This window comes from Odocoileus virginianus, chromosome 2 (genome assembly GCF_023699985.2).
Source record: "Odocoileus virginianus isolate 20LAN1187 ecotype Illinois chromosome 2, Ovbor_1.2, whole genome shotgun sequence".
In the NCBI taxonomy this organism is placed as follows: Eukaryota; Metazoa; Chordata; class Mammalia; order Artiodactyla; family Cervidae; genus Odocoileus; species Odocoileus virginianus.
The window spans coordinates 3,848,664-3,870,265 of NC_069675.1; the positions used below are offsets into that span (position 1 = coordinate 3,848,664).

Here is a 21,602-nt window from a genome sequence, read left to right on the forward strand (position 1 = left end):
ATCTTGAGAAAGAAAAATGGAGCTGGAGCAATCAGGCCCCTGACTTAGGACTACAAAGCAAGAGCAGTCAAAATAGTATGGTACTGGCAATAAAAACAGAATATAGGTCAAGGCAACAGGTAGAAAGTCCAGAGATAAACCCATATACCTATGGCTACCTAATCTATGACAAAGGAGGCAACAATACACAATGGAGAAAAGACAGTCTCTTCACTAAGTGGTTCTGGGCAAACTGGATAGCAAATGGAAAAGAATGAACACCATAGACAAAAATAAAGACTTAAATGCAAGGCCAGATACTAAAAAACTCCTAGAGAAAAACATAGGCAGAACACTCTGACATTAATTACAGTAAGATCTTTTTCAATCAACCTCCTAGAGTAATGAAAATAAAGAAAAGGGACCTAATTAAAAATTTTTGTATAGCAAATGAAACCACAAACAAAATGAAAAGATAACCCTCAAAATGGAAGAAAATATTTGCAAATGAAGGAACCAACAAGAGATTAATCTCCAAAATGTACAAACAGCTCAATATCAAAAAAGCAAGCAACTCAGTTAAAAAAAAAAACAAAACAGCACATAAGATCTAAATAAACATTTCTTTAAAGAAGACAGATGGCTAAAAAGCACATGAAAAGATGCTTAACAATCACTAATTATTAGAGAAATGAAATCAAAACTACAAAGAGGTATCACCTCATACCAGTCAAAATGACCATCCAGAAACAATAAATGCTGGAGGAGGTGTGAAAAAAAGGGAACCCTCCTACACTGTTGATGGGAAAGTAAATTGGTACAGCTACTATTTTAAAGGAATTGGAGATTCCTTTAAAAACTGAAAATAGCAGGGCTTCCCTTGTAGCTCAGTTGGTAAAGAATCTGCCTGTTTGATGCAGGAGACCTGGGTTCTATTTCTGGGTCAGGAAGAACCCCTGGAGAAGGAAACGGCAACCCACTCCAGTATTCTTGCCTGGAGAATCCCATGGACAGAAGGTAAGCAAGAGTTGGACACGACTTAGCAACTAAACCACCACCAGCAACCATATAACCTAGCAATCCCACTCCTGGGCATATATCTGGAGAAAATCATAATTCAAAAATATACAAGCACTCCAATATTCACTGCAATGCTATTTACAATAGGCAAGACATGGAAGTGTCCTAAATGTCCAGCAACAGAGTGTGGATAAAGATGTGATACATATATACAATAGAATATTACTCAGCCAAAGAAAAAGAACAGAATTATGCCATTTGCAGCAACATGGATGGTCCTAGAAATTGTCATACTGAGTGAAGTGAGACAGACAAACAGTGCTATAACACTTATATGCGGTATCTTAAATGATACAAATGAACTTATCTTTAAAAAAAGAAAGTTGTAGACGTAGAAAACAAATTTATGGTTACCAGGGAGTAAGTGGGGAGGGAAGAAACTGGGAGAGTAGGATGCGCATATACACACTACAACATATAAAACAGGTGCGAAGGACCTACTGCACGGCACAGGGAACTCAACACTCTGTAATGGCGTGTACGGAAAAAGAAACCCACAAAAGGGAAACAGACACACACTCACAGCTGACTCATCTTATCGTATACCTGAAACTAACACCACACTGTGAATCAACTATACTCCAAAACAATTTTCAAAAAACAGAAGACTTAAAAAGTTATAATATAAAAAACAAACAAAAATATGAAAAATAACAACTGCTGGTGATATGGAGAAGCTGCAGTCCTCATACATTGCTGGCGGGGATGTAAAATGATGTAGCCACTGTGGTGGGAAGTTTGGCAGTTCATCAGTTAAAGCTGGAGTTATCATATGACACAGAAATAAAACATGTCCACGTAAAATTCATTCATGAATGTTCATATCATTAGTCATAATAGCCCCAAAGTACAAACAACCCAAAAATTATCAACTGATAAATGGTTAAATAAAATGTGGTATATTTATACTATGGAATATTATTCAGCAATAAAAAGAAATGAAGTATAGATGGATGTTACATAAACTTTGAAAACATGGAGAAAGAATCCAGTCACAAAAGATCACGTATTACATAATTCTAAGTTTATGAAATGTCTAGAATAAGTGAATCTATAGACAGAAAATGTATAAGTGGTTGCTAGGAACTGGGGTACCCAAGGAGAGACAGGAGTACCTGCTAATGGAGATAGGGCTTCTCTCTGGAGTGATATAAATGCTCTGGAATTGGACAGTGGTGATGGTTTCATGACTGTGACTACTAAGAGAAAAAAACTGAATTTTTACTTTAAGAGTGAATTTTAAGGTATTTGAATTTCTCCCAATGAAGCTCTCAAAAAAAGCTGTAACTAAGAAAAGATAGGGCTCTATAACATAATTTGAGTTTCTTAACAAACAACTTTTAATAAAAGTTGTGGCACTTAATATACAAGTTATTGAAAAAAAATCTATCATTTTCTCTTTCCCAATGAATAATATATAAAATAGACCTCAGTGATGTTCTGCAACAAGGACCAGTGCAGATGTAGAATTTTCACTTTAGGTGAACCTTTAAGAAAGCAAAGGGCTGCAGAATACCTTGACTGCTCTAACTCCAGTGAACTGCAGACCTATGAAGAGGCAATGGCTCTTCCATCATTCTTCAATCCTGAAAATACAACTGGAAACTAGGATGCATATCTGGCTCTACTATATTATGTGACTGGAATAAAATCACTGTGATTCTAAACTTGATTTCAAGTATTTCATAATTTTCAATCTTGCCTTCTGAAGTCAACACCTACTGTTTCAGTTTGCTCTGAATCCTTTCCTTTTAGGATAAGGCCCACCACTCAACCAAGGTGATTCTGGCATGCATCACCAAATACAGTGCATAATACCCAGCCCTGGCCAAGACCATGGGGTCCTGCCCCTTTTCCCACAGGGACTGGTCCAATTTAAGGGCAGGTGTTCCAGAGCAGACAAGAGTCCTTTTGTGGGATCTGATTAGTGGACCCCAGAAAAGGAGGTTATCTTTCTTCTTTTTGGATTGGAGACTTTAAGGATGTGTGCTTTGGCAGGGGTGGGGTGGGACGGGACACTGGCCTCTTCCTCATTATGGAGAGAGGGCCAGCCTGAAAATGAGGTCAGGAAACAGAAAAACTCAGGAGAGGGAGGCCAGAAGGCCTGGCTGCATAGTCCCAGCTTTGTCTAATGAGTGACATTAATGTTTCAAGGCTGTTACTGAATGAATCAGTGCAGGGGAAGCATTTCTTCACCAAGCAGTCAAACACAATTTATTTTGGAACTAAATAGTACAATCTGAATAAAAGAAAGTTTTAGCCTACATCTTCCAGACGGATATTTTCTCATCAGGCTGCATGCTGATTCTCATAGTCCCACCCCTGGCCTCCATAGTACTGACAAAGGATGCACAAATTGTGTCATGTGGTTGAGAAGTCAGTGGAAACTAACAATCTTCCCATTCCTTGTGCTTCAGAACAGTTCTTAAAACACATCTATTATGTTCTCAGCTCACAACTATTCAATTAAATTTTTATTCTAAGAATAACTTAGAGCAAGAGAATCATTTATACCTACTGAAAACCAGAACTCATCCATTTTCTTGTTTCATGGAGGAAAAAACTGGTCCACCTGAACAGATGTAACAAAAAGTATGTTTCTTATTTTGGCTTCTCTGGTTTAATGACCAGAGTCCTTTGTTGTTTTCATCTTGGTTTCAACATAGTAGTATCAATATCCTTTTCTTCCCCTGAATCTTGATCTGGCATCCAACTGAAAATAAATACACAAGTAAATCATAATTTGGACACCATAATCAAACACAGTTTTGGTAACAGGTGTCACTACATGAGAGGAGTAAACCAGCTTCCAGCATATCAAAAAGGCAACTGTCACAGCTCGGGGCAGGAAAAAAAAATAACAGGGAAAGATGGCATTAAAAACAGAAGTTCCATTTACGGTCACAGTAAGAATTTTCTTCTTGAGTCCAACTTACATTCATCTTTTTTTCTGGAGTACACTCAATATACATTATTCTTCTAACAAAGCTGACTTTCTAATTAAGCTTTATTTCAGATGATATTCAAGTGTTTTTAGAGTCTTTAAATAGTAACTGAGGAAAGAGCCTTGAAATATATGTAACACACAGCCATTCTGAGATTACAAATCCTTAAATTACTACTCATCGGTCAACTGCATATTCTCTGACTTAAGCCTCACAGTACAGCCACTTCTTAAGTGGTGCCACAGGATGGAGGGTCCTAGTCAGTACAGAAGGCAAAACTGCACAGTCAATACCATTTCACAGAAATCCCAGAGGAATGAATTAGTTTAGAGCTAAACTCTATTAATGAGGACAACACAGCCAGTGTGGGACAGACCACTATTTCTTCATCTGAGCACCAGATACAGTAGCTAAGAGCCACATTTTCAAAAAGTAAGTAATCTTCAAACAGGGGAATCATGATCAAGGATGATGAGATGCTATTTATTAAGAGGGCACAGCCGATTCAAACCTACCATCTCACCTTCACTCTGAGTTACATACCCACTGTTTGAAATATTAAGCAAAATTACCAGCACAATTTAAATCATTTTATTTCAGGTTTTTGCCAACTGAAGTTGCAACAGTTAGTTCCTCACACTGGAGGACTAACAGTAAGTCCTAGTCTTGAAGAAAGGTTGCAAGGATCTCTTAAATCTGCTAAAAAGTTCCCAATACTGCTCTTTCTGAAGTCAAAGTGAGTGAAGTTCTGCCTTGTGCTGATATTTAGAAATGGTCAGAAGCATGTTTACTTTTTACTTAAGATTATTGCACATGTCTGCAGAAGGCAGATAAACTGTGGAAAAGTTTTACATGTTCTGATTTCTTAATGTTCTTTGGAGATCAAAGCCTGAGCTTCAGGATGGGAATTAACAGGGAGTTTATTACAAATCCAGTCATTATGATTAATAAGGACACATAATCGCCTCCTACACTAACTGTTCTTTATGACTTCTCAATTATATAAACATGATTTAACATTCTTGAAAGGTCTAAAGGCTTGCATTTTACAAGGGTAACAAAACTGTGTGGGAGAAGGCAAGAAAATCCTCTTTTACTACATTAAATGACAGGAAAATATGGCAAAGAACTGTATCACTTGAGAAAGCATTGCCAAATTTAATCTCACTCTACACCTCCCTGGATCTGATTAGTTAGCAAAGTTTTTCTCCAGCCTCCCAGATTATAGTATCCTATGTGCTCTGCTTCTCCTATCAACAAAAGGAAAGGGATTTAAGTGCTGCTGACCAATCGAGAGCATGTTCAAGTTAAAGTTACTGCTGTTTTTAAAGGGATGTTCATTTTTGTGATTTCTTATTTTCTTTTCACAAAGACAAAGCTCCTGGTTTCTATTCCTTTGTAGATCTTTGAATCAAAGAACACTAGAGTAGAAACCATGAGATTTGTAATGTCCTTGAGGCTGTTTCTCCACAGTTCATCGCTACAGACTCAAACACAGGTGCCAGCATTTTTTCTAATCACATCCACATGTAAGGCACGGGGCACACACTCTAGACCCCCACATTATGGCTGTTCAACTGCCAAATGACCCAAATACACAGTGACCAACATCAACTTTTTTTCCATTTGTACTTGCCAGGACCATGGTCTTAACTCTTTTTTAAGAAATTTATGAAGTTCAGCTGCTGTGGTCAGCATAACAGAGCAATCAGCTGTGGGTTTCCATGAACCTCACATTAATTCACTAGGTGAGAAAAAAATACATCTTTTTTTTCCAAGTGACATCACTGCAACATATTTATAATTACTAAGTCACTCACATATTTAAATCCACAGAGCTAATTTTGAGCATAAGCTTTTAAAAATCTTTAGGCACTTACCATTGATCTCTTACACTCAAAAAATGAGTATTTCAAAGCTTTGCAGTTTCCTTCCTTCAGACACTGCCGAGGGGATTTTCCTTCCTATGACACAAAAACAATATGAATACATGGGAAATTCTCTCACAAAGTACCAAAGTAACTGTCCAGTTTTTTTTTTTTTAAGCTAAGCAAAAGGAGAAAACAGTAATTTATATAAGAAATAATTCATAAATCATTTTAACTGTTGGTACCTAAGGAGAAAAGGATAAAATAAAAAATGTGTGAAATAATTTGGGGGCACTTTAAGGATACCCCTGAATTCTTGAAAACACTGGTTTCCATGAGACACTTTTCTTTAAAATCTTTATATAGAAATCTAGAAACTGAAATCTCTAGCTCCTTATGTGTAAGAAAGGAAAAGAGTGGAGGTGAAAGTAGTACTGGGGCTTCTTCAGTGTTTTTCAAACTTACACACTCAAGGAGTCCTAAAGACAGGGGAGATAGTGTGTGAGACACGGCGACAGAGGCGGGGGGAGAGGGCACGCAGGTGAGAGTTCAGGAACACCGGGAGTGAAGGGGAGGGCTTTGTCCTAGAAGCCAGGATCAGCTTGCTTTAAAGTCTCCAATTACATTATCCTTTTACACAAGCAAGTCTACCTGGAACACATCTTTGCATTTTCCCACCCTTTACCTTCACAGTCAAGTTCTCTATTCTGAGAAGCTCACTAAGAATTGGAAAACGAAAGTGAAATTTTTAACAGAATTTATATATACTGGTGAGGGAAGATCTTCTCGGGCTCAATGTGTCTTGGGCTCAACTTGTCTTTAAGCAGTGAAAGCTCGTAAGAGCTTAAGAAAATTGGATTGAACCATTCCCTTTCTGCCAACAAGACAGGATATTGCTGAAGTTCACTAGCTGGTACTGCTATAAGATTAGTGCTATTTCTGACTCTTAACAAATAATAAGACTTTAAAAATCACACTTGATAAAGTAACTGTGAAAGCAGATAACAGCTAAAATTTAGTAGTATTTTCGTAGGTAAATCCCAGACAACCATTGGTTTTTCAGACAACCACTTGCAGCAAGTGGTGGCTGTGCAGAGCTGGAGCAGCCGTGAGAAGCTACCCCACGTCCAAGGTAAGAGAAACCCCAGTAAGATGGCAGGCGCTGAGAGAGGGCATCAGAGGGCAGACAGACTGAAATCACGATCACAGACAACTAGCCAATCTGATCACATGGATCACAGTCTTGTCTAACTCACTGAAACTAAGCCATGCCGTGTAGGGCCACCCAAGACGGAGCTGACTGTGGGTCAGATCATGAACTCCTTATTGCCAAATTCAGACTTAAATTGAAGAAAGGCAATGCAAAGAATGCTCAAACTACTGCACAACTGCACTCATCTCACAAGCTAGTAAAGTAATGCTCAAAATTCTCTAAGCTAGGCTTCAGCAATATGTGAATCGCGAAATTCCAGATGTTCAAGCTGGTTTTAGGAAAGGCAGAGGAACCAGAGATCAAATTGCCAACATCCGTTGGATCATTGAAAAAGCAAGAGTGTTCCAGAAAAACATCTATTTCTGCTTTATTGACTATGCCAAAACCTTTGACTGTGTGGATCACAATAAACTGTGGAAAATTCTGAAAGAGATGGGAATACCAGACCACCTGACCTGCCTCTTGAGAAACCTGTATGCAGGTCAGGAAGCAACAGTTAGAACTAGACATGGAACAACAGACTGGTTCCAAATCGGGAAAGGAGTACATCAAGGCTGTATATTGTCACCCTGCTTATTTAACTTATATGCAGAGTACATCATGAGAAACGCTGGGCTGAATGAAGCACAAGCTGGAATCAAGATTGCTGGGAGAAATATCAACAACCTCAGATATGCAGATGACACTACCCTTATGGCAGAAAGTGAACAAGAACTAAAGAGCCTCTTGATGAAAGTGAGAGGAGAGTGAAAAGGTTGGCCTAAAGCTCAACATTCAGAAAACTAAGATCATGGCATCCAGCCCCATCACTTCATGGCAAATAGATGGGCAAACAGTGGCTGACTTTATTTTTTTGGGCTCCAAAATCACTGCAGATGGTGACTGCAGCCATGAAATTAAAAGACGCTTGCTCCTTAGAAGAAAAGTTATGACCAACCTAGACAGCATATTAAAAAGCAGAGATATTACTTTGCCAACAAAGTTCCGTCTAGTCAAGGCTATGGTTTTTTCAGTAGTCATGTATGGATGTGAAAGTTGGACTATAAAGAAAGCTGAGTGCCGAAGAATTGATGCTCTTGAACTGTGGTGTTGGAGAAGGCTCTTGAGAGTCCCTTGGACTACAAGGAGATCCAACCAGTCCATCCTAAAGATCAGTCCTGAGTGTTCATTGGAAGGACTGATGCTGAAGCTGATAATGCAATACTTTGGCCATCTGATACAAAGAGCTGACTCATTTGAAAAGACCCTAATGCTGGGAAAGATTGTAGGCAGGGGGAAAAGGGGACGACAGAGGATGAGATGGCTGGATGGCATCACTGACTCGACGGACATGAGTTTGAGTAAACCCTGAGAGGTGGTGATGGACAGGGAGGTCTGGCTTCTGCAGTCCATGGAGTCACAGAGTCGGACACGACTGAGTGACTGAACTGAACTTTTCCTTTCTGGCATTATTTTTTCTTTTGGATGGTTCTGGTCACTGCCTCCTATAAAATGTTACAGTAACAAGTTAACAGAAGCAGAAGAGATTAAGAAAGGGTAGAAAGAACATGTGGAAGAACTATACAAAAAAGGTCTTTATGACCCAGATAACCACAGTGGTGTGGTCACTCACTTAGAGCCAGACATCTTGGAGTGTGAAGTGGGTCTTAAGAAGCATTACTATGAACAAAGTTAGTGGAGGTAACAGAATGTTTACCTACTGAAATACTACTAAATTTTAGCTCTTACCTAGCTCACATTATAAGCTCCTTACTGGAAAATTCAGGCTTAAACTAAAGAAAGTAGGGAAAAACACTAGACCATTCAGGTATTACCTAAATCAAATCCCTTATGATTATACAGTGGAGGTGACAAATAGATTCAAGGGATTAGATCTGCCTACTAGATTCTTAAATGAATGATGCAAAGCAAGAGAGGAAAATAACAGAATGGGAAAGACTAGGGATCTCATCGATGAAATCGGAGATATCGAGAGAAGATTTCATGCAAGGATGGGCACAATAAAGGACAGAAATGCTAAAGACCTAACAGAAGCAGAAGAGATTAAGAGGAGGTAGCAAGAATACACAGCAGAACTATACCAGAAAGGTGTTAATGACCCAGAAAACCATGGTGGTGTAGTCACTCACTTAGAGCCAGATATCCTGGAGTGTGAAGTCAAGTGGGCCCTAGGAAGCATCACTACAAACAAAGCTAGAGGGGAGTGGTCCCAGGATGGCAGAAGAGTAGGAGGGGGAGACCACTCTCTCCCTGACAGATACATTAAAAGGTCACCTGCGCGTGGAGCAACCTCCACAGAACAACTTCTGAATGCTGGCAGAGGACCCCAGATACCAATTTCTCTGAAATTATGTGGCACAAAGGATAAAGATGAAAAGGGAGACGAAGGATTTCAGGATGGAGACTTATCCTGGGGAGGAATTCGAGAAGAAGTCTCCACACAGTAGGAAGCCGTCTCAGTGGGGAGATCAGTGGGAGCTCTGGAATCTCAGAAGCAGCATAAAAAACCCACCACAGAAACCCGCCGAAAGGCGATTACCAGCCAAAGCAGCAGCTCCTATGCTTGCGACCCCACCGTGAGTGGGGCTGGGGGCAGAGGTGCGTGCTGCGCGGCTGGGCCTTGGGGAGAAGACCGGGCTTGAACGCCATGAGGACTCAATGAGGGGACCAACGTGACACAGCACAGACAGAATGGGGAGCCCCAAACTGTGGGAATGCCAGAGGAACAAAGGAAAAAAAAGGACCTTTCCCTCGGGAAGGCTCTAATGCTGCACCGTGACCCCTGGGGCACTCACAGAATAAAGGGTCACACCCTCACAGATAGCAAAGGAGAGCTGCTGTTTGTGGCTCTCCCTGGAGGCAGAGAGACAGGTGCAGGACAGCCAGAGGCGAAAGGCAAAGGGCCACTGCAATCTCAGTCCCAGGGACCATACTTCCCACCAAGCACTGAGCAGGCTGCCAACCGCTCACCACGTCTTCCTGGGGTCCTGGATAGTTCATATCTGCCGGCGGTGTCAGCCTGAGACCAGCTCCCCTGAGGAAAGGCACAGCCCACCAGGGACTGTGCCCTCGCGGTGCCCCAGGAGCCTGAGCCGCTTGGACTTGGGAGGCGCATGCTGCCTGGGGCTGTGGCGACCCCCGAGTGGCCCATCCGCTGCAAGTGCTCCCCACACAGGCCAGTGTGTTTTGTTCGTAGCGTCCCTCCCCTCCAAAGCACAGCTGAGCAAGCGAGCCCACATTAGTGGCCACTTCCACCCTCTCGTCAGGGCAGAAATCGGGCACTGAAGAGAGGCCTGCAAACAGAGGAGGCCAGCCTAAGCAATGAAAAGCAGGGGGAACTGCTCCAGAGCTGGCAGGTGCAACAGATTAAAATCCTGCAGCTAAGCTGTGACGGTGCATCTGAGGGGCAACCACAGACTTTGAGAACAAGTACAAGCTGGAACGAGGGAATATCTGACACCGAACTGACCCCACACTACCCACAACAGCTCCAGAGACATTTCTAGATACGTTTTTCTTGTTATTATTTTTTAAGGTTTTATTATTTTTTAAATTCCTTTTTTAATTATTATTTTATCTTTTTCCCCTCTTTTTTCCCCTTCCTTCACTTTTTCTTTTTTCCCTCATACTGTCCTAATATGCTTCTTTAGTACTCCTTTAACTTTTTTAAAAATAGCCTACGTATATCTTTCTTTTAAAAAAACTTACTTTTTAAATAAATTACACATTCTTTATTTTTATGTTTGACTCTGGCTTTTTGTATATTGTACTTTTGGGAGCCTAATTTTTACTTTAGGTTTTTAACTTTTGCTTTTTGAGCTTTTGTTATTAATTTTGTATCTTTGAGAGTCTAATTTTCAATATGCATTTTCACTTAGGGATTTCTACTGGCTTGATTGGTCCCTTCCCTTTTGACTCCCCCTTTTCTCCTTCTGATCACCTATATCTCCTCTCTCCCTCTTCTCTTTCCTGTATAACTCTGTGAATCTCTTTGTTTCTGGCTGTGGAGAGTTGTTTCATCATTAACCTAGTGGTTTTGTCTTCTGTGCTGTGTGGCTGAAGTCTTGATGCTACTGTAAAAGGTGGGGGCCAAAACCCAGAGGCAGGAGGCTCAACTCCAGAACTCTGGACCGTAACAAAACTCCTGACCCCAGGGAACATTAATAGATAAGGGACTACCCCAAAACCTCCATACTACACTGAGATCAAGCTCCACCCAAAAACCAGCAACCTCCAGTGCAAGACACCCCACACTAATCCTCCAGCAAAGCAGGAACATGACACTGAACATTAAGGGAAAAAAAGGCTGCCCAAAGGTATACCAAACCCATAAACTCACTACTGGGCACTGCACTGCCCTCCAAAGACACAAAATCCAGCTCCATTCACCAGGAAACAGACACAAGTTCCCCCAACCAGGAAACCTTCACAAGTCACTGGGCCAACCCAACCCACAGGGAGCACACTCCACAATTAAGAGGAACTATGACCCTCCAGCCTGCAGAAAGCAGACCGTAAACACAGAACACTAAATAAAATGAAAAGGCAAAGAAATACCCAGCAGGTGAAAGAATATGAAAAATACCACCAAACCAAACCAAAGATGAAGAAATAGGAAGTCTACCTGAAAAAGAATTCAAATGATGATAGTAAAGATAATACAAAATCTTGAAAACAAAATGGAGATACAGATAAATAGACTAGAGACACAGATTGAGAAGACGTAAGAAATGTTTAACAAGGAACTAGAAGGAATAAAGAACAGCCAATCAGTAATGAACAATGTAATAACTGAGGTGAAAAATACTCTGGAGGGAACTAACAGTAAAGTAATTGAGGCAGAAGAAAGGATAAGTGAGCTGGATGATAGAATGGTATAAATAAATGAAACAGAGTGCAAAAAAAGAACAAAGAATAGAAAGAAATGAGGACAGCCTCAGAGACCTCTGGGACAATGTTAAGTGCCCCAACATTTGAATCATAGGCATCCCAGAAGTCAATAAAAGGAAAGGACATGATAAAGTACTGGAGATAACAGTTGAAAACTTACCTAAAATGGGGAAGGAAACAGCCACCCAAGTCCAAGAAGAGAGTCTTATACAGGATAAACCCAAGGAAAAACACATCAAGACACATATTAATCAAATTAACAAAAATTAAACACAAAGAATAAGTATTAAAAGCAGCAAGGGAAAAGCAACAAATAACACACAAGGGGATCCTCATAAGGGTAACAGTTAATCTTTCAACAGAAACTCTGCAGGCCAGAAACAAATGGCAGTATATATTTAAGTGATGAAAGGAAAAAGCAACCAAGATTACTCAACCCAACAAAGATCTCAGTCAGATTTAAAGAAGAAATCAAAAGCTTTACAGACAAGCAAAAGCTAACCGAATTCAGCACCACCAAATCAGCACTTCAACAAATGCTAAAGGATTTTCTCTTGACAGGAAACACAGAAAAGGTTTATAAAACAATAAAGTAAATGGTAATGGGATGATACTTATCAATAATTACCTTAAACATAAGTAGGTTAAATGCTCCAACCAAAGACAAAGACTGGCTGAATGGATACTAAAAAAACAAGACTCCTATATAATGCTGCCTACAAGAGACCCGCCTCAAACCAAGGGACACATACAAACTGAAAGTGAGGATGGAAAAAAGTGAGAAAAAAGTGAAATCCATTGTTTTGGGGTGAAATGCCCTGCAGATATCGATTAGGTCTGTGTGGTCCAATGTATCATTTAAAGCTTGTTAATTTTCTGTCTGGATGATCTGTCCGTTGGTATGAGTGGGATATTAAAGTCCCCCAATATTTTTGTGTTACTGTCAAGATGGAAAAGATATTTCATGCAAATGGAGACCAAAAGAAAGCTGGAGTAGCAATACTCACATCAGATAAAATACTTAGGAACATCTCAATACATAAGGCAAATTCTAACAACTATTAAAGGGGAAACTGATAGTAACACAAAAATATTGGGGGACTTTAATATCCCACTCACATCAACGGACAGATTATCCAAACAGAAAATTAACAAGCTTTAAATGATACATTGGAACACACAGACCTAATAGATATCTGCAGGGCATTTCACCCCAAAACAATGGATTTCACTTTTTTCTCAAATGTGCATGGAACATTCTCCAGGATAGATCACATCTTGGGCCACAAATCAAGCCTTGGTGAGTTTTAAAAAACTGAAATGATTTCAAGAATTTTTTCTGATCACAATACTGTAAGATTAAATAACTACAGGGAAAGAAAACCATAAGAAAACACAAACATGGAGGCCAAACAACACACTCCTGAATAACCAACAGATCACTGGAGAAATAAAAAAGGAAGTCAAAACATGCATAGGAGCAAATGGCAATGAAAACATGACAACCCAAAACCTATGGAATTCAGTAAAGCAGTGCCAAGAGGCAAGTTGACAGCAATATAAGCCTACCTCAAGAAACAAAAGAAAAATCAAATAAACAACCTAACCTTATACCTAAAGCAACTAGAAAAAGAACAATAAAAACCCAAAGTTACTAGAAGGAAAGAAATCATAAAAATCAGCAGAAATAAATGAAAAAGATATCAAGAAGATAAACCAAACAGACAAACTGTTAGCCAAACTCATCAAGATAACAAAGAGGGAGATTACTCAAATCAATAAAATTAGAAATGAAAATGGAGAAATTACAACAGACAACACACAAACACAAACAAACATAAACTACTATGAGCAACCATATGCCAATAAAATGGACAACTTGGAAGAAATGGACAAATTCTTAGAAAAGTATAACCTTCCAAAACTGAACCAGGAAGAAGTAGAAATTCACAAGCATGGAAAACAGAACTATAATCAAAAATCTTCCAACCAACAAAAGCCCAGGACCAGATGGCTGCACAGGTGAACTTTACCAAAAATTTCAAGAAGAGCTAATACCTATCCTACTCAAACTCTTCCGGAAAATCACAGAGGAAGGAAAATTTCCAAACTCATCCGACAAGGCCATAATCACTCTGATAGCAAAACCAGATGAAGATGCCACACACAAAAAGAGTAAACTACAGGCCAATATCACTGATGAACATAGATGCAAAAATCCTCAACAAATTCTGGCAAACAGAATCCAATGACATATTAAAAAGATCATACATCATGATCAAGTGGGCTTTAGTCCAAGGAAGTAATAAGAACTCTTCAATATTCACAAATCAATTGATGTGATACACCATATCAACAAATTGAAAGATAAAAACCATATGATTATTTCCATGATGCAGAGAAAGCCTTTAACAAAATTCAAAACTCATTATAATAAATATTCTCCAGAAAGTAGGCACAGAAGGGACATACCTCAAGAAAATAAAAGCCATATACAACAAACCCACAGCAAACATTATCCTCAATGGCTAAAACTTGAAAGCATTTCCTCAAAAATTAGGAACAAGACAAGGGTGCCCACTCTCACTACTGCTACTCAACATAGTTTTGGAAATCCTAGCCACAGCAATCAGAGAAGAAAAAGAAGAAAAAGGAATCCAGGATGGAAAAATAGAAGTAAATCTCTCACAGTTTGCAGATGACATGATTCTCTACATAGAAAACCCTAAAGACGCCAGCAGAAAATAACTAGAGCTAATCAATGAAAGTAGTAAATTCAAAGGATATAAAATGAACACAGAGAAATCCCTTGCATTCCTATACACCAACAATGAAAAGAGAGAGAAAAAGTAAGGAAACAATCCCATTCACCATTGCAATGAAAAGAACAAAATATTTAGACATACTGACACTGTAAAACACTGATGAAAAAAATCAAAGATAACACAAATAGATGGAGAAATACCATGTTCTTGGATTGGAAGAATTAATATAGTGAAAATGAATATACTACATAAAGCAATCTATAGATTCAACACAATCCCTATCAAACTACCAATGGTATTTTTCACAGAATTAAAACCAATAATTTCACAATATGTATGAGCTACAAAATAGCCAAAGCAATCTTGAGAAATAAGAATAGAACTAGAATCAACTTCCCCAACTTTATACTACAAAACTACAGTCATCAAGACAGTACTGGCACAAGGACAGAAATACAGATCAATGGAACAAAATAGAAAGTTTGGAGATAAATCCGCACCTATGGACACCTTATCTTTTGACAAAGGAAGCAAAAATATACAATGGAGGAAAGACAGCCTCTTCAACAAGTGGTACTGCAAAAATTGGTCAGCTATGTTTTAAAGAATGAAACTAGGACAGCTGCTAACACCACACACAAAAATAAACACAAAATGGATTAAAGACCCAGATGTAAGACCAGAAACTATAAAACTCTCAGACAAAAACAGACAGAACACTCTCTGACTCACCTCCCAGAGTAACGGAAATAAAAAAATAAACAAATGGGACCTAATTAAACATAAAACCTTTGCACAATGAAGGAAACTATAAAGGTGAAAGACAGCCCTCAGAATGGGAGAAAGCAGTAGCAAATGGAACAACTGACACAGGACTAATCTCCAAAATATATTTAGCAGCTCAATTTGAGAAAAATGAACAACCCAATCAAAAAGTGGGCAAAAGACCTAAACAGACAATTCTCCAAGAAGACATACAGATGGCTAGTAAACACATGAAAAGATGCTTGACATTTCTCATTATTAAAGAATTGCAAATCAAAACCACAATGAGGTATTATCTCACACAGGCTGGAATGGTCAGCATCAGAAAGCCTACAAACAATAAATGCTGTGGAGGATATGGAGAAAAGGGGACCCTCTTGCACTGCTGGTGGAGAACAGTGTGGAGAGTTCTCAAAAACCAGAAATAGAACTGCCATGCAACCCAGCAATCTCACTGCTGGGCATAAACCCCAAGGAAACCAGAAATGAAAGAGACACAAGTACCTCAATGTTCACTGCAGCACTATTTACAATAGCTAAGACATGGAAGCAACCTAGATGTCCACTGGCAGATGAATGGATAAGGAAGCTGTAGTACATATACACAATGGAATATTACTCAGTTATAAAAACTAATGCATTTGAGTCAGTTCTAATGAGGTGGATGAACCTGGAGTTGATTATACAGAGTGAAGTATATCAGAAAGAGAAGGACAAATACTGTATATTAACACATACATATGGAATTTAGAAAGATGGTACCAACAATCCTATGTGCAGGGCAACAAAGGAGACACAGATGTAAAGAACAGACTTTTGGACTCAGTGGGAGAAGGCAAGGATGGGATAACTTGAGAGAATAGCATTGAAACATATTACCATATGTAAAATAGATGACTCGTACAAATTTGATGCAAGAAGCAAAGCACCCAAAGCTGGCGCTCTGGGACAACCTAGAGGGATAGGGTGGGAGGGAGGTGGGAAGGGGATTCAGGATGGGGGGGACACATGTATGTCTATGGCCGATTCATGCTGATGTATGGCAAAAACCATCACAATACTGTAATTATCCTCCAATTAAAATAAATTAATTTTTAAAAAATAAAAATAACATAAGCAAAGAACAAACAAACAAACAAAAGCTAGAGAAGGTGATAGAATTCCAGCTGAGCTATTTAAAATCTTAAAAAGATGATGCTATTAAAGTGCTGCACTCAATATGTCAGCAAACTTGGAAAACTCGGCAATGGGCAAAGGACCAGAAAAGATCAGTTTCCATCCCAATCCCAAAGAAAGGCAATGCCAAAAAGTGTTCAAACTACCAAACAATTGCACTCAATTCACTAGCTAGTAAAGTTATGCTCAAAATCCTTTAAGCAAGGCTTCAGCACTACATGAACCGAGAACTTCAAGATATACTAGCTGGGTTTAGAAAAGGAATCAGAGATCAAATTGCCAACATTCATTGGATCATAAAGCAAGGGGATTTCAGAAAAACATCTACTTTTTTGCCCTGATAAACCTTTGACTGTGTGGCTCACAACAAACTGTGGAAAATTATTAAAGAGATGGGAATACCAAATCCCCTTACCTGTCTTCTGCTGTCTCCTAAGAAACCTGTATGCAGGTCAGGAAGCAACAGTTAGAACCAGACAAGGGGAGAAAAAGATGGCGGAGGAGTAAGTGGATGTGGAAGTACATCTCTCTCCACGGATACATCAGGTATATACCTTCAGACACAGAAGTGCTTGCAGAACACCAGCTGAGAGTGGGCAGCAGTACCTGACCACTGGAAAAGAATACATAGAACCATGCAAAACTTGGTAGGACTCAGGAACTAAGGGGAGAAACAGGAGAGTTAGGAGAGTTAGTAGGACTGGACCTGCCCTCAGTGGGTGGGGGAACTGAAGCAAGGGTCTGATCCCCACATCAGGGCAACTCTTGGGTAAGAGGAGAAACATCTGATGCTGAGAGTGAAGCAGCTGATCTGTGACAGTCTAAATGGAATGAGAATCACACAAACAATCCTGGCTGCAGCCATACATACCCCAGACACGTCCCCTAGAAGGCACAGTGGCTGGGAGCTGGAGTGCAGGGATTGTAGAGCAATCCCAGGGCGAGGATTTCTGTTCACTGTGGGGAGACAGCCCAAGGGGAAGTGAGGAGATTGTGGTGGAAAACCAGCCACTGAGGGAAAGCAATAAGCTCAGTCATGTGTAGGGGATGGAACCATCACCGTAGCATCTCTCTCGCCACATGCCAGCACCAGCAGCTGAACAGTAGAGAGAATGGCCCTTCAAGCTCTTGGCTCAGGAAGCAAGAGGAGGATTCCAGCCAGGGGGGTCCCTTTATGTGTCTGACTTGAGGAGCTACAGAAAAGGAACCAAGCCAGAGAGCCCTCTAAGACGACCCACATGTAGAGGTGGAGGTAAAACCCAACTGACACCCAGGGCAGTGTGGCTAAGCAAGAAGACCCAAAACCTTCCCACTAGCTGTACAAACTGTGGACTAAATCCATACAGTTGACTGCACAGACCCTGTATCTGTGGAGTATATAAAAGGATGTTTGAGAATTCTCACAAGAGAAAATGCACTAGTTCTGACAGCTGTGGACACTGGGGGTAAGAACACACAGGAGCAGGACCAGATTAGAGTCTGAGCTGCCCCCACAGCAGATCCCGACACCAGCCCAGTGCTGGAGTGCATTCTAGGGAGGCAAGGTGGACTGCGACTGCCAACGAGGGAACGGATGCTGACAGCAGAGACCCAAGACAGACATTCATTATTCTTACATGTTGACTGTTCTGTGGTTGCTTCTGGATTTTTTTTTTTTTCATCTGCTGCTGTAGCTTTTGACTTTATTAGCACTATTAAATCTATTTAAGCTTTTTAGAACTTTCCTTAATCACACTTTTTATTTCTGTTACATACTTCTGCCTCTACATTGGCCTTTCATGGTTCTGTGGGGTTTTCTTTTTTTTTTCCTTCTTCTTCTTCTTTTTTCTATTCTTTTCCTTTCTTTAATTTCAGCTTTTAAATTTTAAAATATTACTATTTCTTTCTACACTTATTACTTTGCTTGCTTTTCCTACTGTTCTTTTCACACTGCAGTTAATCTCTAATGTGTCTTCTCCGTCTGCCTCTATTTAACACTGCATTTCTATTCTCTTTCTTTTTCTCACCATATTTGTTAGTTTGTTTTGTTTTTGTTGCTTTATTCCCCAGTTGGCACCTCACTTTAGCTTTGTTTTCCAGTTTGTGCTTTAGGTTAGTTTTGTTCTTAACTGGTGGACATTATTTTTGGTTTCCTTTGTTCACAGGTCAATCCATTGTACTTTATTTTTTTTGGACCATTTGGTTTTGCTTACGGGTGTATATTTATGTATGTATATTCCATTATTTTAGTTATCAACTGCCTGATTTTGTAACTGACATTTGTCTGTGGTGTGTCTTTTGTTTCTCATTTTTGTGTTATTTGTTTTAATCCCATTAAATGTCATACTACCTGTGGAATCTCCATTCCCAGCAAGTGATCAAGCCCTGAGCCTCTGGAGTGGGAGCGCTGACTCCAAGACCCTAGACGACCAGAGAACTCACGACCTAGGGAGTATCAAAGAGTGAGAACTCTCACAGGGCCAACCGCATGTACACAAGACCCAGCACCACCCAACTGCCAACAGAGCCCTGTGCAGGACGCCTCATCCAAACAAACAAGACAAAAATACAGACCCAGTCATCAGCAGACAGAATTGTCACCTCACTCAGCCCCGTCATTGGGGTGGGGGAACAACTTACCTCCCTCTACAAGCACATGGCACACCCTACACAAAACTTACAAACCACGGGACCAACCTCAGGAGGGCAGAAACCAAAAGGAAGAAAGAATTCAACCTCAAGTCTCAGAAACAGATACCTCAAACACAGTAAGTTAAAAAAAGAGAAAAATGAAAAGAAAGAGAAATACTGCACAAATGAAGAAACAACCTAGAGACACACAAGCCCAAATAAATGAAGAAGTAGGCAAACTACCTGAAAAAGAATCCAGGATAATGGCAGTAGAGATGATCCAAAACCTCAAAAGTACAATGGAGAAAATGCAAGAATCAATTAACAAAGACCTAGAAGAAATAAAGAATGAACATACAGAGACAAACGACACAATTACTGAAATCAATAATACTCCAGAAGGAATCAATAGCAGAATACCTGAGCCAGAAGGACAGCCAAGTTACCTGGAAGACAGAATGGTGGAAATAATTGCGAAAGAGCAGAATAAAGTAAAAGGAATGAAAATAATTGAGGACAGTCTCAGAGACCTCTGGGACAGTATTAAACACACCAACATTCAAATTATAGGGATTCCAGAAGAAGAAAAGAAAAAGGAAGGGTATGAAAAATTTTCTGACAGCGTCTAGTTGAAAATTTCCCCAACATGGAAAACAAAACAGTCAATCAAGTCCAAGAAATGCAAAGAGTTCCACACAGGATAAACCCAAGGAGAAACACACCAAGACACATACTAATCAAACTAACAAAGATTAAACACAAAGAAAGAATGTTTAAAGCAGCAAGGGAAAAGCAACAAGTAACATACAAAGGAAATCCCACATTTAACACCTGATCTTTCAGCAGAAAATCTGCAGTCCAGAAGTGATCTACGTAAAGTACTGAAAGGGAAAAATCTACAGCCAAGATTACTCTACCCAACAAGGATCTCATTCAAAATTGACAGCAAAATAAAAAACCTTACAGACAAGGAAAAGTTAAGATAATTCAGTACCACCAAACCAACATCACAACAAATGTTAAAGGACTTATACAGACAGCAAGCACAAGAGAAGAAAAAGATCTATAAAAGCAAACCCCAAACAATTAAGAAAATGCCAAAAGGAATGCATATCTCAATAATTACTTTGAATGTAAATGGATTAAATGCTCCTACCAAAAGGCACAGACCGGCTGAATGGATACATTCAAGACCCATATACATGCTGTCTACAAGAAACCCAATTCAGACCTAAACACACATACACACTGAAAGTAACAGAATGGAAAAATAGATTCCATGCAAATGGAAACCAAAAGAAAGCTAGGGAAGCAATCTTCATACCAGACAAAGTAGACCTAAAAGGAAAGAATATTTTAAGAGATAAGACAGGACACTACATAATGATCAAGGAATCAATCCAAGAGGAAGACATAACAATTGTAAATATCTATGCACCCAATATAGGAGCACCTCAATCCTTAAGACAAACACTAACAGACATAAAATGAGAAATGGACAGTAACACAATAATAGTAGGAGACTTTAACACCCCACTTACACCAATGGACAGATCATTAAAACAGAAAATTAAATAGGAAACACAAGCCTTAAATGACATATTAGACCAGATGGATCTCATTGATATCTTCAGGACATTCCATTCAAATCCATGTGAATATACTTTCTTCTCAAGCGCACATGGAACATTCTCCAGGACAGACCACATCTTGGGTCACAAGTCAAACCTCAGTAAATTTAAGACTAGAAATCAATTATAAGAAAATAACTAAACACACAAACACATGGAGATGAAACAATGTTTCTAAATCATGAACAGGTTACTGAAGAAAACAAATGACAATGAAAACATGGTAACTCAAAACCCCCTGCTGCTGCTGCTGCTGCTGCTGAGTCGCTTCAGTCGCGTCCGACTCTGTGCGACCCCACAGACGACAGCCCACCAGGCTCCCCCGTCCCTGGGATTCTCCAGGCAAGAACACTGGAGTGGGCTGCCATCTCCTTCTCCAATGCATGAGAGTGAAAGTGAAGTCGCTCAGTCGAGTCTGATTCTTCGCCGTCCCATGGACTGCAGCCTACCAGGCTCCTCTGTCCATGGGATTTTCCAGGCAAGAGTACTGGGGTGGGGTGCCACTGTCTTCTCTCAAAACCTATGGGATGCAGCAAAAGCTGTTCTAAGAGGGAAGTTTTTACAATACACCCCTACCTCAAGAAACAAAAAAAACATCGAATAGACAACCTAATTTTACATCTAAAACAAGTGGGAAAAGAAGAAGAAGAACAACAACAAAAAGCCTTAGTTAGCAGAAG

The 21,602-nt window shown here is 39.8% G+C and overlaps 1 protein-coding gene across 1 annotated transcript in view; it reads right to left on the reverse strand.

Annotated features, from left to right (window-relative positions):
* Window positions 1–3,520: 3,520 nt before the first annotated feature.
* COA5 (cytochrome c oxidase assembly factor 5) overlaps window positions 3,521–21,602 on the reverse strand; it is a 30,507-nt gene continuing 12,425 nt past the window's right edge. The window contains exons 2-3 of the mRNA XM_020903957.2: window positions 5,885–5,968; window positions 3,521–3,772 (exon numbers count right to left, since the gene is read on the reverse strand). Of these exons, the coding sequence (XP_020759616.1) occupies window positions 3,731–3,772; window positions 5,885–5,968 (126 nt within the window). The 3' untranslated portion in view covers window positions 3,521–3,730. The remainder of the gene's footprint in view (window positions 3,773–5,884; window positions 5,969–21,602) is intronic.